The sequence below is a fragment of the Sinocyclocheilus rhinocerous genome, unplaced genomic scaffold (genome assembly GCF_001515625.1).
Source record: "Sinocyclocheilus rhinocerous isolate Xijiao unplaced genomic scaffold, SAMN03320098_v1.1 scaffold1252, whole genome shotgun sequence".
NCBI lineage: Eukaryota > Metazoa > Chordata > Actinopteri > Cypriniformes > Cyprinidae > Sinocyclocheilus > Sinocyclocheilus rhinocerous.
This window is the reverse complement of record NW_015640452.1, coordinates 822,175-836,936: the sequence shown is the minus strand read 5'-3', so window position 1 is coordinate 836,936 and position 14,762 is coordinate 822,175. Positions and strand designations below refer to the sequence as shown.

Here is a 14,762-nt window from a genome sequence, read left to right as displayed (position 1 = left end):
CCGGAAACCAACGCTGTAGTCCAAACGAGCCGTTCGTTGTAGTTCTTGAAAAGGGATTTTTTAAAAACAAAATATCTCCCTTTGGAGTGGACTTCGAGATTTGTAACTTTCTAGATCTTTTTTATGCCCAAACATACACACTGCACACTGACTAAAATTAAAAAAGTGAAAAAGCATAATAGGACCCCTTTAATAAAATAAAATTATAAATGTCTTCACTGTCACTTTTGATCAATTTAATGCATACTCGCTTAATAAAAGTAATTTCAAAAGAAAAAAAAAACCTTTACTGTCTGACTAACTAAAAACTATTATGACCCCAAACCTTTGAACGGTAGTGCATAATTAAGATGGTCTTTCCTATTTAAGCCAGTTGACGCTGCAAAGTGAATACACTGACATTCAAAACGTCTGACTACACGAGACTCAGGCCGACTGTGCCTCACAGGTGCCGAGTGCACACAAAAGACATGTAGTGGTTTCATGGGTTTGTGTTTGCACAAAGCAAGTGTTTCTCAGGTGATTCATGCTGGTAGTTTGCAAAACACGCGTCTATGCAAGTAGGCATTTGATGTCGGAGAGGTTGGAGTGGAAAGTTTTCTGAGAGAACTGAATGGCTGAATGACGGGAGGTGTTGGACAATGTACAACTTGTTGCTAAACTGGGTAATAACATCTTGTGTACAAGCGGTTCCACTCACCTGGGTGGATTTGTCCCTCATGCAAGGGGCACAAGGGGCGTGGTTGGCATCCCGGGGCCAGTGTCCAGACAGGTAAGGGGCCGTGAGCGCGTCCAAAGAGGAGGTGCGACGAATGCTACCGTTATTGCTGGTGGTACACCAAGACCCTGCCACAGGAAGTCTATGCTTGTCTGCAAGACAGCCAGAAAACGCAGAGGAGATAAAGAGGGGAAGGAAGGATGGGGAGGGGAGACAGGGGTCAAATGAAAGATGGATGAACAAGATGGGTGAGGGAGAATAAAACGGATGGGAGGGAAACAGAAGAAGAACATACGTTAGAGACTGCATGTTATGAACGCAATACGTCATCACAGTAAGTGCTCAGAGACGTCTATTGAGTGTGTGGCCGTGTGTGAGAGATTACACCAGCTTGAGTGTAAATGTCTGCCGGGCTGATGGTGATGAATACCAACGCCCAGCAGATTGAGACAGACTTTGTCTGGTGTCCAGTAGCTCTTTTAATAAAACTAAAGCTGATTAACTGCTCGACTGGCGTGGAGGAAGCGGCCCTCGTGTCTTGACCTACGTTTAGTGTGTCTCCACAAGTAATTGCCCCCTTCACTATTCTCTCGGCTCTCTTTTTCTCTCGTTTGTTCTTTCTAGCACACAATCGCTGGCTTTCTCTCCTTCACTTGTCTTTTAAAGACTACTCTTTTATGTTAATTGTGAATTCACAAATGCTACGATTTAATTAAATAATTATATGCGATGCAGTTCTAATACAGTATAGGCGCTTTAATTATTTACATGCGTTTAGGTTAAGTACATGCGTCACACAGCGGCTCCGTTCACAGTAGTTCCACAGGAACTGTTATCAATTATATGTGTGGAGCGGCTCAAACTCCATCCATGAGTTTAGGCTTATTATAACGTTCATCTGGGAACGCAACATGCGCCATTTCATCAGATTTGTAAGGTAAATCATTTATAAATCTACGTAAACGCAGGAGAATACATCGCGGTTTCAAAATAAAAGCTCAAACCCTCACTCTGAGTTTACACGTTTTGAGTGACGTAGATATGTGGGGGTGTGTTAGAACGAGCCGTTTTAGGGGGGCGTGGCAGTCTCAACTTTGATAAAGAATATCTCTTTGGTTTTGAGACTTTAGTCTTTGCAACTTCAGGGATCTTATCTATTCACGAACAGCTTGTAACACTCCAAAGAGAAAGGAAAACTTGAAATCGCATCATATGACCCCTTTAAAAAAAAAATTTTTTTTGTACAGAAATTCTGCACATTTACATTTTTCTCCTAAATATATTCTGGTAAATAACATTTCTGTTAAATACTCCTTTAAAAAATGTTTTTTGATTATAATTTTATTATTAATAGACTAGAACACGGGGATATGTTGTCATTCTTACACTATAATACTGAACTTTGATTTCAGTGATTTGGACTATGAGATGGACACTTGCTTTTTGCACTCCATGTTGCACTTTACTTTTGCTTTAAAAAAAGGATTTCATTAGGTTTAATAAAATATTCTTAAGTAAAATTGTTGATTTTTTGTGGTAAATTAACCGTTTAGATTAATCGATTAATTAGTCGATAGATTAATCGAAATACAAATAGTCGTTAGTGGCAGCCCTAGTGGAATTGGCTAGATAGCTCAAGTTGCCATCTCCACATTGCATGCTTACACTCACTAGGAACTTAAGTGCATGCGCAAGCACATCGGCATATGTCAACTTTGCTGCAACGATGCACTGCTTGTGAGCAATGGTGTTGTTTAATCTTGAGAACAATGAACTGAAATGTTGAGGAACACTTTAAAAGAAAAACACCTGGATACCGTAAAAAGGACACTGACTAGTTTGTTAGTGAATTCATGACTAGTTTGTTAGTGAATTCATCAATAGTAGTAAGACAAACCTCTCTTTGAGAAGTTCCTCTAACACTGTCATACACATGCAGATGGATGTCTTTGGCTACTGCGTCATTGCTAACATTGTTTTTTTTTTAAACATCCTGCGCCATCCATGAGCATTGTGTTTTTATAATGACATGTCAGGTTTGTGTCATAATTTCGTCTTAATAATCATAAGATGTTGTAATTCCACTTATAAAACACTACATTTAAATGTGCATTTTCATTACCCTTATATTTATTTTGATGACCTTTTCCATCATCGCATTGCATCAAAGGGATTAGTCCACCCAAAAATGAAAACTCTGTCATCATTTACTCACCCTCATGTCATTCCAAACGCATAAGACTTTCGTTTTTCTTCGAAACACAAATGAAGATATTTTAATACAACTGAGAGATTTCTGTCCCTCCATTGAAAGTCCATTACACAAATTTGACACTTCAAAAAGTACATAAAAACATAAAAGAAATATATACGAGTAAAGTTGTGTAATCCAATTCTTCTTAAGAGTCGTGTTCAGTGTGCCAAGGTCTTTTACAATGTCTATATAAACTTTTTGAAGCATCCAAGTTTTGGTGGAATGGACTTTCAATGGAGCTCAAGTTGCAATGTCCACATTGCATGCTTACACTCACTAGGAACTTAAGTGCATGCGCAAGGCCCTGGAACAAACCTCAATGCAATGTGAATGGAAAGGTTTCTAGCTAACCCAAGCTCAAATTAACAGATTAATGAATTCTGAAATGAAAATGTGTCAATTCATATTGCAACATGAGTATACGCCGCATTCTCAGTGTTGCTACAGGGGGCGCTCTAGTGAGCATTAGCATACAACGATGTCTTCTACAGTAAGCTTTCTGTCAACGTGCAGTGTGAAAAGAATCTTAGTAAGTTTTCAAAGTTTTTTACTGATGTATATATCTAGCTACCTGAATAATAATTAGCAATATATATCAATATTGATCTTTTACAACTGCTACAACTTATTTTTATGCTTAAGTCTCAGATATGTTAGAAATTTGATTTAATAATGCGATACATTTTTAAGGATTCTTTGAATTTAAAAGTTCAAAAGAACAGCATTAATTTGAAGTAGAAATCTTCTGTAACATTACAAATGTCTTTACTGTCACTTTTAATAAATTTAATGCATCCTTGCTGAATAAAAAGTATCAATTTCTTTAAAAAAATCTTAATGACCTCAAAAATTTGAAAAGTATATATCTAGAAAATTGTAAATATTGGGCAAAAATACCAATAGACTTATATATCAGTCAATCTCTATTAATAACATATTAGGTTAACTGGCACAGACATTAAACCTCTTTGTGTACAGAGGTTTCACAGTAACGTAGGGATACATGGCAAGTATGTACAACAGGACCACACGCTTGCAATGCATTGGCCAAACATTCCCATCTGTGTTTGCATTCTTGCGTAGTGTTTGTTTCTGGCCTAATTGTGCACTGATCTACACCTAAATGACTGACAAAACTTTATGTATGTGTGTGTGTGCATAAATACAACAATTGCATACACATACATGCATGCACACAAACAAGCATGGTGCACAGAGGACAGACTATCACACGGGGATGTTATCTCATCTCTGATAGGCTCATATGAGAGATGCTATGATGCACTACTGAGCAATGAATTCTCTTATCGTCCCTGTCTATGCACAGCAGGTTCTTGTGTTGTGTCTATCCTGCATCTCACTCAGCAGATCCGGCACACATACTGATTGCTGATATTGCACACTGCGGCCCATGAGCCGCATCCTTGGGAAGTCTGTGCTCTTGACTTTTGTCTCCTAAAATGTGTGAATTTGACTAGACCGAAACAATAATAACGTCACAGCAATTCATCAACAGTACCATGAATACGCCTACAGTTCAGTCAGTACAGATACAGATAACCAGAAACATCTCAACCCGCAGGATTATGATCCAAAGCACCCTTGACCTCAAACACTTCATCTTCCAATAAATTAACAAACAAAGCTTCTAGATCATATAAAAACTGCACAGAAGACTTACAAAGGTTGACTTAACCAACCATCCAGAACACCCTAGCAACCAGCTAGCAACAATTAAAACTCAACTATAACCGTTTTTATGCTAGAAAACGGCTGTTTAATGCTACAAGTAGTGCAGCCCCGTGTAATCTAACATCTCATATTAAAGCCTGTATAGGCCAGTGAAGGGATATCGATCTTCAAAAGACTCACTGTAGCTCTAAATGGACAAACCCAAGCAGGAGAGGCCTGCAGCTGAAGTAAAAGGGTGTAATAGTGACCTGACTCCTAATATTGCTTTTTGTGAGGACAAAGAGATCAGCCTGGTCTCGTACCAGCCTGCCTGTACAATCCCTGCCTGAAAAGACTGGGGGTGTGCCCCATTAAACCCCCAGCCAAGAACAAAAGAACAGCATCCTCATGAAGATCTTCAAAAGCGCAAGCAAAGCTATTGAGAAACACATCGGCATATGTCAACTTTGCTGCAACGATGCACTGCTTGTGAGCAATGGTGTTGTTTAATCTTGAGAACAATGAACTGAAATGTTGAGAAATACATTAAAAGAAAAACACCTGGATACCGTAAAAAGGACACTGACTAGTTTGTTAGTGAATTCATGACTAGTTTGTTAGTGAATTCATCAATAGTAGTAAGACAAACCTCTCTTTGAGAAGTTCCTCTAACACTGTCATACACATGCAGATGGATGTTTTTGGCTACTGCGTCATTGCTAAGATTGTTTTTTTTTTAAACATCCTGCGCCATCCATGAGCATTGTGTTTTTATAATGACATGTCAGGTTTGTGTCATAATTTCGTCTTAATAATCATAAAATGTTGTAATTCCACTTATAAAACACTACATTTAAATGTGCATTTTCATTACCCTTATATTTATATTTCGATGACCTTTTCCATCATCGCATTGCATCAAAAGGATTAGTCCACCCAAAAATGAAAACTCGGTCATCATTTACTCACCCTCATGTCATTCCAAACCCATAAGACCTGAGAGGTTTCTGTCCCTCCATTGAAAGTCCATTACACAAAAAATTTGACACTTCAAAAAGTGAATAAAAACATAAAAGAAATCTATATGAGTTAAGTTGTGTAATCCAAGTCTTCTTAAGGGTGCTTTCACACCTGTAGATCGATTGCTTTGTTCCGAAACAGGGATTAAAATTATTACAATGTTGCTTTTTATCCTTGGTGCGGTTCGCTTTCACACGGCAATGTTTCTAAACGGACCAAAGTTGTTAAAGTCACGCGCGAGTAGGGCCGATTTCTCCCCTTCCGACAATCCTAGGTAATGTCCCGATTATCTTGGTGGTTCTAAAGATTTTCTTATCAGATTTTCCTGTGGTGTGAGGCATGGGCGTCGCTAGGCCATTTTTAGGGGGGCAAGGTGTGTGTTTATCGATAGATTGTTATAATATCTGCATCTGTTCTTTGTCATAAATACAGTTTACAAAATATCATGAGGGAGCAATCGGTTCCCCATCTACCTGTAGCCTAGGTTTTCGCTGCGTTCACCCTCACCACACCAGTTTCCTCCAGTGAAAATGAAGCACAAATGAATGCATATACTTTATAAAACGTGCCATTTTCATATATATATATACCCTCACTGGGGGCTGAGCCCCCCTAAAATGAAAATCCTAGAATCGCCCCTGGTGTGAGGTGTGTTAAGAGCTACTAAATCTGCTCGGAAGAACGTCGGAGGCGCCGAATCGTAAATATTAAACATGTTGAATATTTAAGATCAGAAATCCTGATGTGCGGGGGGAACATCACGGCACACCACACATTATAGGAGCAAAACGGTTAAATCTAGGATTTTTTGTCCTCATGTTTGTGGTCTCTCACATTTTAAAAATCTTTTTCGGGGGTGCAAATCGGGCTGAAAATCAGCCTTAAAATCCTCTAGTGTGCGGCCAGCCTTAGTGTGTACCCAGCATTAGGGGGGAAACGCGCCAGGTTCCGAAACAACGGGTCAGGTGTGAAAGCACCCTAAAGAGTCGTGTTCAGTGTGCCAAGGTCTTTTACAACGTCTATATAAACTTTTTGAAGCATCCAAGTTTTGGTGGAATGGACTTTCAATGGAGGGACAGAAATCTCTCAGGTTTAACTAAATATATTTTCATTTGTGTTTCAAAGATGAACAAAAGTCTTAATTTTTCTCATGTGTTTGAAACAGCATGAAGGTGAGTAAATTATGACAGATTTTTCATTTTTGGGTAAAGTTACTCTTTAAAAACATTATTTACGAATAAGAATTTATTAACACTGTTAAATGTAATATTTGGCGAATTTCATGACTATCCATTTTTCATACTGTACATTATAATGTTGTAATGCCTAAAATCACATACAGCATCTAAACAACTGATTTTTGTTTCACTTTTGATTTATTTAGACAAAATTATATGGAATTTTTATATCAGCCATTTAACGTTTTTTGCCATTACATGAAAATCATGATCGTATTACTGGTTTAATTACAGAATTACAGAATATCCCTTGTCCTAAGTGAACATTCCCTAAAACGCATCTGATCAGGTCAGGTCAGGTGAACCAGAAGCTTATCTAAGTCTGATTAATTTGACAAGTTGTTCAATCAAACTTGACTAGTTACTAGTTTTGCACATGGCTAGACAAGATATCTCAGATTATTTTTTCCCAATTTCCTCCATCTCTTTTCTGTCCCTTTCGTGTGTTTCGATGTTCATGGGATCTTAGGCAAGTCTGGGGATCTGGAAAATGACTGGACATACCAGAACGGAGTGTTTTCAGTAGGACACAGTGAAAAGGGGAGGCATGGCTTTTTTTTGGGGCAGATAACCTCACGATCAGTGGCTGCTTACATTTCAACCAGCAATTACTTTAAAATATATAGGGCTGCCGTCAAAAAAATCCTTGTGTGTCAGACGCGATTTGTGAGCGCGCCCTAAAAATGCAGCAGATTCTGGGCCTGACTGACTGAATCTATGCAAGTAAAAAGTGGAAAAAATGTGTAAATGTGTTCCCTTAAACCTCCTTTGTGCGGAAATTGCATTTTCTGAAAACATGTGGTACCGGTCACAATGCCAGTTCAAATAATTACAGTAACCGAAACGCAGTGTGCAACACTTGCTGGCAAACTGATAAAATCTTTTGAGAGTCAAAGGGCCAAACCAGCGACTGGCCACCAAACATCTGCATTCTTACCAGTCAGACTCAGCAATAGAGAAAAGCCTCTGAAGCGGCACCTCAAACAACAGCGGCCAGACCGGCCCTCTCTCAGCATGGCTCCCCACAAGCTATTTTATGAATGAGACATTATACTCTGTAGCAAACACCAAAGATTCCTGTTACCTGATATAATGCTTAACATATCACTAGTTAGTTATACAGTACATCAGTGAGAATTCAAACAGTCTGATACATCATGAAGCTTCAAGTATAGGTAGCAAATAGTCAAACATTTGCAGACACCCATCCATTATTACTTCATCCACAGTTTTGAATACTATATAGTCATAAAAATTGTGAAATATAGAAAGACAAATACATGGGAATGAAATAAAACCAAAACTCTTTTGCATTTTAGCTTATTTAATAAAGCCATTTACCTGGATTCTGCCAGCTTCATGAGGTGCATCCTGGGATGCTTTGTGAAGTTTCTATGTATGCTGGACACGTACTGGCTGCTTTGCCTTCATTAACCGGCTTTATAAAACAAATGAACCTTTAGCTCATAAGAAACTTATTTAGTTGACTGGACTATACATGTGCCCATAATGTTTGTTAATGGCCTCTTAAAGTTAATATAAAGTGTTATGTTGACCATTTATCATGTGCCTCCAGCAACCAATATGTATTCTAATTCAGGGGTTCTCAAACAGGGGCCTGGGGCCAACTAGGGGGCCTTAGAAAACTTCAAAGGGGTCCTTAGAATCAGAAAGAGCTTTATTGCCAAGTATGTTTGCACAAACAAGGAACTTGTTCTGGTGACAGAAGCTTCCAGTACACAGAGAAAAAAACAACACACAGATAATAAAAAATAAGACATGTGAATAAACTACACACACACACACACACACACATATTATATATGAAATAGACAAAATTTGTATGTATAGTTGTGGTATATAGGATGAATAAAATGATTTTTTAATTTAATTTTTATGTATCAAAATACAGATTATTTTAATACAATTATTAAAAAAATCCATATTTAATTGTATTAATATTTAATAACATTTTTAGATTTTAGAAGTTTCTGTAATACATAGAAATTTAATTAAATATGAAGGATTAATTAAATATAATTTATTTAATTTTATGGGTTAAAAAACAAAAAAAGGAATGTATAAACATAAAAGGAATTATGAGAAATGAATTAAAATGATTGAATTTGATTTTTAATTGGATTTTTTTTTTTATGTATAAAAATAATGTAACAATTACGGTACTGAATTTGTAAATATTTCAGCCTATATGGGGGGAGGGGGGTTCTAGTGAAACAGGTCGCTGTTCTAAATCATATGATATGAAACATATTTTAATGCAATTAGTTGTAATGCAATGAGCCTCATGAGCATCTATTGCATCTTAAATTACACAATATGACAGTGACATTATTAGGTTATTAACCTAGTAAACCGTTCTACTACGACACTTTCAGAAAGTCTCCAGAAAGCGGATGTAACACCCACAAACCACATGGACTGTATGTGTGTTTACAAGTTACAACAGTGATGTCAAATAAACACATCAGGCCCATCAGGTCTGGCCTCCTATAAAATCAACTGCTTTAGACTGTAGATTTACCTGTGCAGACAGGTGAGCTGGGATTGAGCCTCTCTGGAGACAGTCTGTCATGTTCAGGGGTCAGGAGGGGTTTGGCCCTGTGACCGCAAGACCACAGCGACGAGGGTGAAGACGGAGAGGCTGATAGATGAGAGGTAAGGGCTGAAGTGTCCGAGCTGCAGCTGATCTGCTGAGAGGGGGAGAAGCACTGGGGGCTCAGGTGCACACCTGTGTAGGGTGATGACGAGGATGGCACAGGTACCTGCGCGTGGGACGCTCTGGGGTTTGACGCGTGCCCAGCGATAATGGGGCTAGTTCTGGATGAGGATGAAGATGATGATGAAGAAGATGAGGAGGGAGCGGAGCAAACAGCTGTGGCTGTGATGAGCTGTGAGCACGTCGCAGAGGAAGTGGGCGTGGCTGCAGAAACGTTTGAGGCACTGGAGGAAAGGGATCGCGTGGGGCTCCGGCTGCGGGTTCCGCTGCTGTGGCATTTACCGTTACCGGTGGAGAGGACTGTCCGTGTCTGTAGAGGGTGCTGTGTCTGCGTTTTCAGCTGGAAGGGAACCGTGGCTTTCATGGGTAGTAGGCGAGCCAGTAAACTCACTCCAGCGGCGCTGATCCCCGGGGATCCGCTCGGGTTTCCCGCGGTCACTCCGCTGCAGTTAGACGTCGGAGATCCGTTTTTGCGAACCGTTTGAGACATTTTGTTCGCCGGGAAATTACACAAAACTCAACATAAACACTTAGAACGTACGTTTAAGGCAGTCTGAGGTGGTTAATGCTCTTTGGTGCCCTTGTCACGCCATGTAAAGTCTGTTTTCTGCTCTCGGGCTGGCGCAGCCGAACCGTTTCGCGAGCTCAAGTAAACTGAGAGAGTCTGAGCCACGCACCGCGAACTCGATCCAGAGCTCTGCCTCTTCCACTCTGATAGGCTGTTCGCTCACCCCTCTCGACTTATGATTGGCTAGGAAGTGGATTATTTGATTCCGTAAAGTTGATTTATAATACACGCAATGTTATTATGAAGAACCGTTTCGCAAAGAAGATGATAATTATGTGATAATTAAACTCTCTTGTTAATGTATTTTCTGTCTCATTAAGCATGGTCAGTGGTCACATTTGTGTAAAAAGTATAATAAATATGCTTAAATTATCACTCCTTTCCCCTCCCCAAAGTTAGTTTCTTTAAGAGAAGTAAATCTCATATGCTCACTAATACCATGTTATGTATTTGTGTGTGTTTACACCAAATTAAATACAGAAGATCAATCCATGCGTGCATACGGCAAAGTGAAACTATTATCTGAATGATTTGCACTGTTACCTGAATGGAAACTGTTGTGTGGGGCCACATGCTTTTGGTCATGATATTGTGGTTGCCTTTACCACCCTCATGTGGCCACTTAATAAAATTAAAGTTCAGTGCAAGAACTTTATAAACGATCCTAAAAATTGTACGTTTTCTACCAGCTAAGAGGAAACAAATGACAAGTAAACATCATAAACAGGTTTTCATTAATATAATCTTTAATCAACTGAGTAATGCCGGGCTGTACAGCAAGCTTTATTTTCTAAATGGCATTTTAAAACATTTTCTGAATAGACTAAAAGCATGAGTTATCATTTGTTTTTTCTCAAAGTGCTCACTTTACAAGCTGTAATAGAAAACGTCAGTGCCTTTTTTTTTTTTTTTTTGAACATCCATCTAGGCAGGGGCCAAATGAAGACTTCAGCTTCAATATGAACTCAAAAAGAAAAAGAAAAAAAGCAGCTTGTCAACACAGACCCTTCATTCATTCGCTCATTTGCACCCCAAAATACAGCTGATACTCAAAGTTTGTGTTTTAGGAGACACGTTGTTAGCCATTTGTCATTTTCATGTTTGGTTTTGCGAGTGAGTTCCAATCGATGTAGGATTCAGGTAACGGACTCATTTTAAACTCAAGAGTATGACTTGGTTTAGTTAAAACACTCCTGCAACTTGACTGAATTTAAAAAAGTCTGACTTCTCGAGGCCTGCTTCAAGAATAAACAAGGCATGTAGTATCTATAAATGATTTGGTATTCAACAATGTGCTGTAAAACTGGACAAAGGCTCTGGTGTAAACGTCTTGCATTATTAACATGTAGCAGATGGGACAGTCCTCCTGAACAAACTACACTTCCAATGACTCAGCTTCATTAATGTTTTAGCTTCAACGCTTTGGTCTAAATCAAACGTTTTTTCTTTTTATTCAAATTAGCACTGGAGGTTTGTTTTGTCTTTTATTATGCTATTATTTCTCATTCAGTTCACAATCTTCTGTTTGACTCCAGCATTCTGACATATCTAGCTGAAAACAGTCTAACGTTACTGTTTATCTTCAGATAAATCTAACAGATTTAGCGTTGTTCTTGGTCCCAAAGCAACAGATGATGAGTCTGTAAATGTGCATACAAATGCACTGTATAATTTACACCACAGAGGTTAGCCTATATTACAAACATATACAAAAGTCAGACTGAAGCACTGATTGGTTCAGAAAAGAGGGCACGAGAAACTAAACTGCACTGTATCATCTTGTTTTCCGAAAGAAAAATCCAATGGGAGGGACATATCAGATGACTTTTTGAAAGTTCCCCGCTCTGCACTGGACAAAGTCCAAAGATAATACAGGCTTGTGCCAAATAATGGTTAATCCCCACACTCGTTATGGAAAATGCATATAGCACGGTAAGTGCTCTTTGATCAAACATGTGCCATCTTTGGTTTTCCTGGTATTTCTAGGGAAGCAGGGCCTCGCTATATGAGGGAATTTTCCTAATCACTGTGTAATTATTTGAATGGCTCATGTCCTTTGTTTTCCACAAAAGGCAGCAGTTGTAGGATAAAATACGAGGTCCATGTTATGGCTGGTAAAAACATAATTTGCTCTCGTAGATGATTTCAAAATGAGGATGCCGTACTTTTACGACTGTATTTCTAGTGGCACCAAAAAACGGCTCAATCCCTCGTCAAATGTACATGATTGACTTGCAAAAGAAGGGTGAAACTACATGCATTTCTGATGTATTTGATTGAAAGTATCATTGAAATAAGATAATTTTACATGATTATAAACAACTTACCGATTCGATTTCATGAGAATAATAAACCCAGAGAATGAAGATGGCCCCGTATACTACATAAATTAAACATTTAAAAAAATAAAGAGAAAAAAAAAATAACTTCAGAAACGGATAAATGGATAAAATCATGATTTCTTAATGTACACTAATCATGACAGCTTATCTTAACCAGAGGCTAAAACCGAACTAAAGTAGCTGTGAGCTTCAGTCTGTACATACTGTATATATTTTGTTCAGGTCGTATGTACGTGTGTGTTGGCTTTCTGAAGCACACCGAGCAAACGTACATTGTCCTGGCAGAGATGGGAAGTGAAAAGTCTCGTTTGACTGATGCCTTTTCAGCTGTGATCCGAAGAGCTCCGTTACCGTAAAGCAGAAACAAACCCACACATACACATTTACATACACTCTCACAGAGGTAAAACTGCACTGAGCATGTGCAGAGAGGGACTTGGTTATTCAGTGTCTTCAGAGAGCATGATTTCCAGCAAACAGTCTAGGTTGATGCCTGATTTGTAGTGTAACAGAAAAAACCTACTGTCCTCCTTGAAGCTTGTGAGAAGTTGTCTGTTATGAACTTCCAGTAATTAAAGCAAACACCCCAAGATTTTCCGTTTACTTTCCGTTTCATGAGTGATGGGATTGGTGAAAAGGTGTAGGATTGTCATTTGTAAGAAGTTTCAATGTTTCTCAAAAGCAGTCAGGGTAGCCGAATGGACACAGGATCGCCACTGCTAAGAGCAGCGCTTCAAGATAAGAAACTAAAGACAAGAAACAAACAAAAGCGGCAAAATGAAATTGTCTTATGGAGCACCTCAAAGCTAAAGTCTATTGCACATTTCAAAATATGATACAAAAAACTGACTACACCGATACGTACAACAAATATAAAACATATGAATGTATTGTGGGTTAAAAGGTATTAAGAGATGCAGTCAACCCTGTCTTAAAGACCACTGCTTTTTTTTTATTTTTTATCTTTGATGCCTTTTTTAGATGGACATGATTTCAATTTCACCCAATCTACAATGATTGTTAAATCAACACATTGTCGTTTACGTCTTTCAGTTTTAAGACCAGTCTTTAACATGGTCGGAGGATCTGTGATTAAGATTACTTACAAAAAAAAGTGCAACAAATGAAAGAACAACCATACAAGAATCATACTTGATTGAAAAAACAAAACAAAAAAAAAACAAATGGAAGCATTTTATACCAATGTTGCTGCATAGCTGGGTTCGGTTTAAAGCGATTTCTTCAAAACAAGTTGGATAAGTTCGACAAAGTTAAGTGCTTGCCAAATTACGTCCCTTCAAGAGTCTGCTTTCCAAAAACTCTCTTTTCGGTCATCAGCTGGATCAGTTCTTGGAGCACGATAGCATAGACAAACCCCTCCTGTGTTCAAAGTCTGATCTGGGCTCGTCCTCAGAGGAAAAGCGGAGATGCGAGTTCACAGGCAGGTCATATCTGGCGGGTCGGAGGTTAGAGTGGCGGTTGCAGTTCCACCGCTGACCAGGAACACAGCGATGCTGGATTTTGATTGGCCAGAACTTGGGTGACCACCTCCAGTGGCTGCCGTCCCCATCTTCTGGCTGTGCCCGTTGTTATTCACCTCTCCGTCCAGCGTTTCTGTAGAGACGACCCATGTAGAAGGACGCCACCTTTTCAAAGAATAAGGTGTCTTCACACGCTTCTTAATCTTCTCGGCCGATCCGTCTTTTCCCTCTTGTGACACGACCTCATCTAAAACAGAAAAGGAGGTCACATTTTAACAAACATCCTTGATATGCAATGAAAAACAGTTGTGTGTGTTGCAGTATGTCTATTGGGAAGCTGAGCTGCTCCAAACATCCCGCCCAGTAAAGCGCTAGAGAGTAGTATTTCAGCACACTCAAATTTGTGCTTGACCTTTCCCACACTAACTCTCTCAGTGTGCGCTCGAGTCTGAATCATCGGGTTCTGGTGGTTCATGTCTCCGCTCGAGTCCGCATGCGGAATGTAAACACGTGGGCAGCGTGACTCTTGTCTTTTCACCTTCCTGTTTAACGTCTACTCCAGTGGTTTCAGTTAACAGCGACAGACGCATCATCGCACTCACATCTGTCTGTTAGCATTACTCTTTATCGCCGCTGCCAACTGAGGCCGAATGTTTTCTGGATTCTTATCAATCCAGTGGAATTTCCTTCCTTCTCAACATCTAAACACTCCACCACAAAGAGCAGGAGAGCG

General features: G+C 39.2%; 2 protein-coding genes across 3 annotated transcripts in view; both read right to left on the bottom strand.

The window, feature by feature from the left end:
* Nucleotides 1–10,316, bottom strand: part of LOC107752888 (protein FAM117B-like) — a 45,141-nt gene extending 34,825 nt beyond the window's left edge. The window contains exons 1-2 of the mRNA XM_016568963.1: nucleotides 9,444–10,316; nucleotides 701–870 (exon numbers count right to left, since the gene is read on the bottom strand). Coding sequence (XP_016424449.1) covers nucleotides 701–870; nucleotides 9,444–10,128 — 855 coding nt within the window. The 5' untranslated portion in view covers nucleotides 10,129–10,316. The remainder of the gene's footprint in view (nucleotides 1–700; nucleotides 871–9,443) is intronic.
* A 743-nt stretch (nucleotides 10,317–11,059) lies between these two features.
* Nucleotides 11,060–14,762, bottom strand: part of bmpr2b (bone morphogenetic protein receptor, type II b (serine/threonine kinase)) — a 75,402-nt gene continuing 71,699 nt past the window's right edge. For both annotated transcript variants that reach the window (XM_016568961.1, XM_016568962.1), the window contains exon 13: nucleotides 11,060–14,276. In XM_016568961.1, coding sequence (XP_016424447.1) covers nucleotides 13,984–14,276 — 293 coding nt within the window. In that variant the 3' untranslated portion in view covers nucleotides 11,060–13,983. The remainder of the gene's footprint in view (nucleotides 14,277–14,762) is intronic.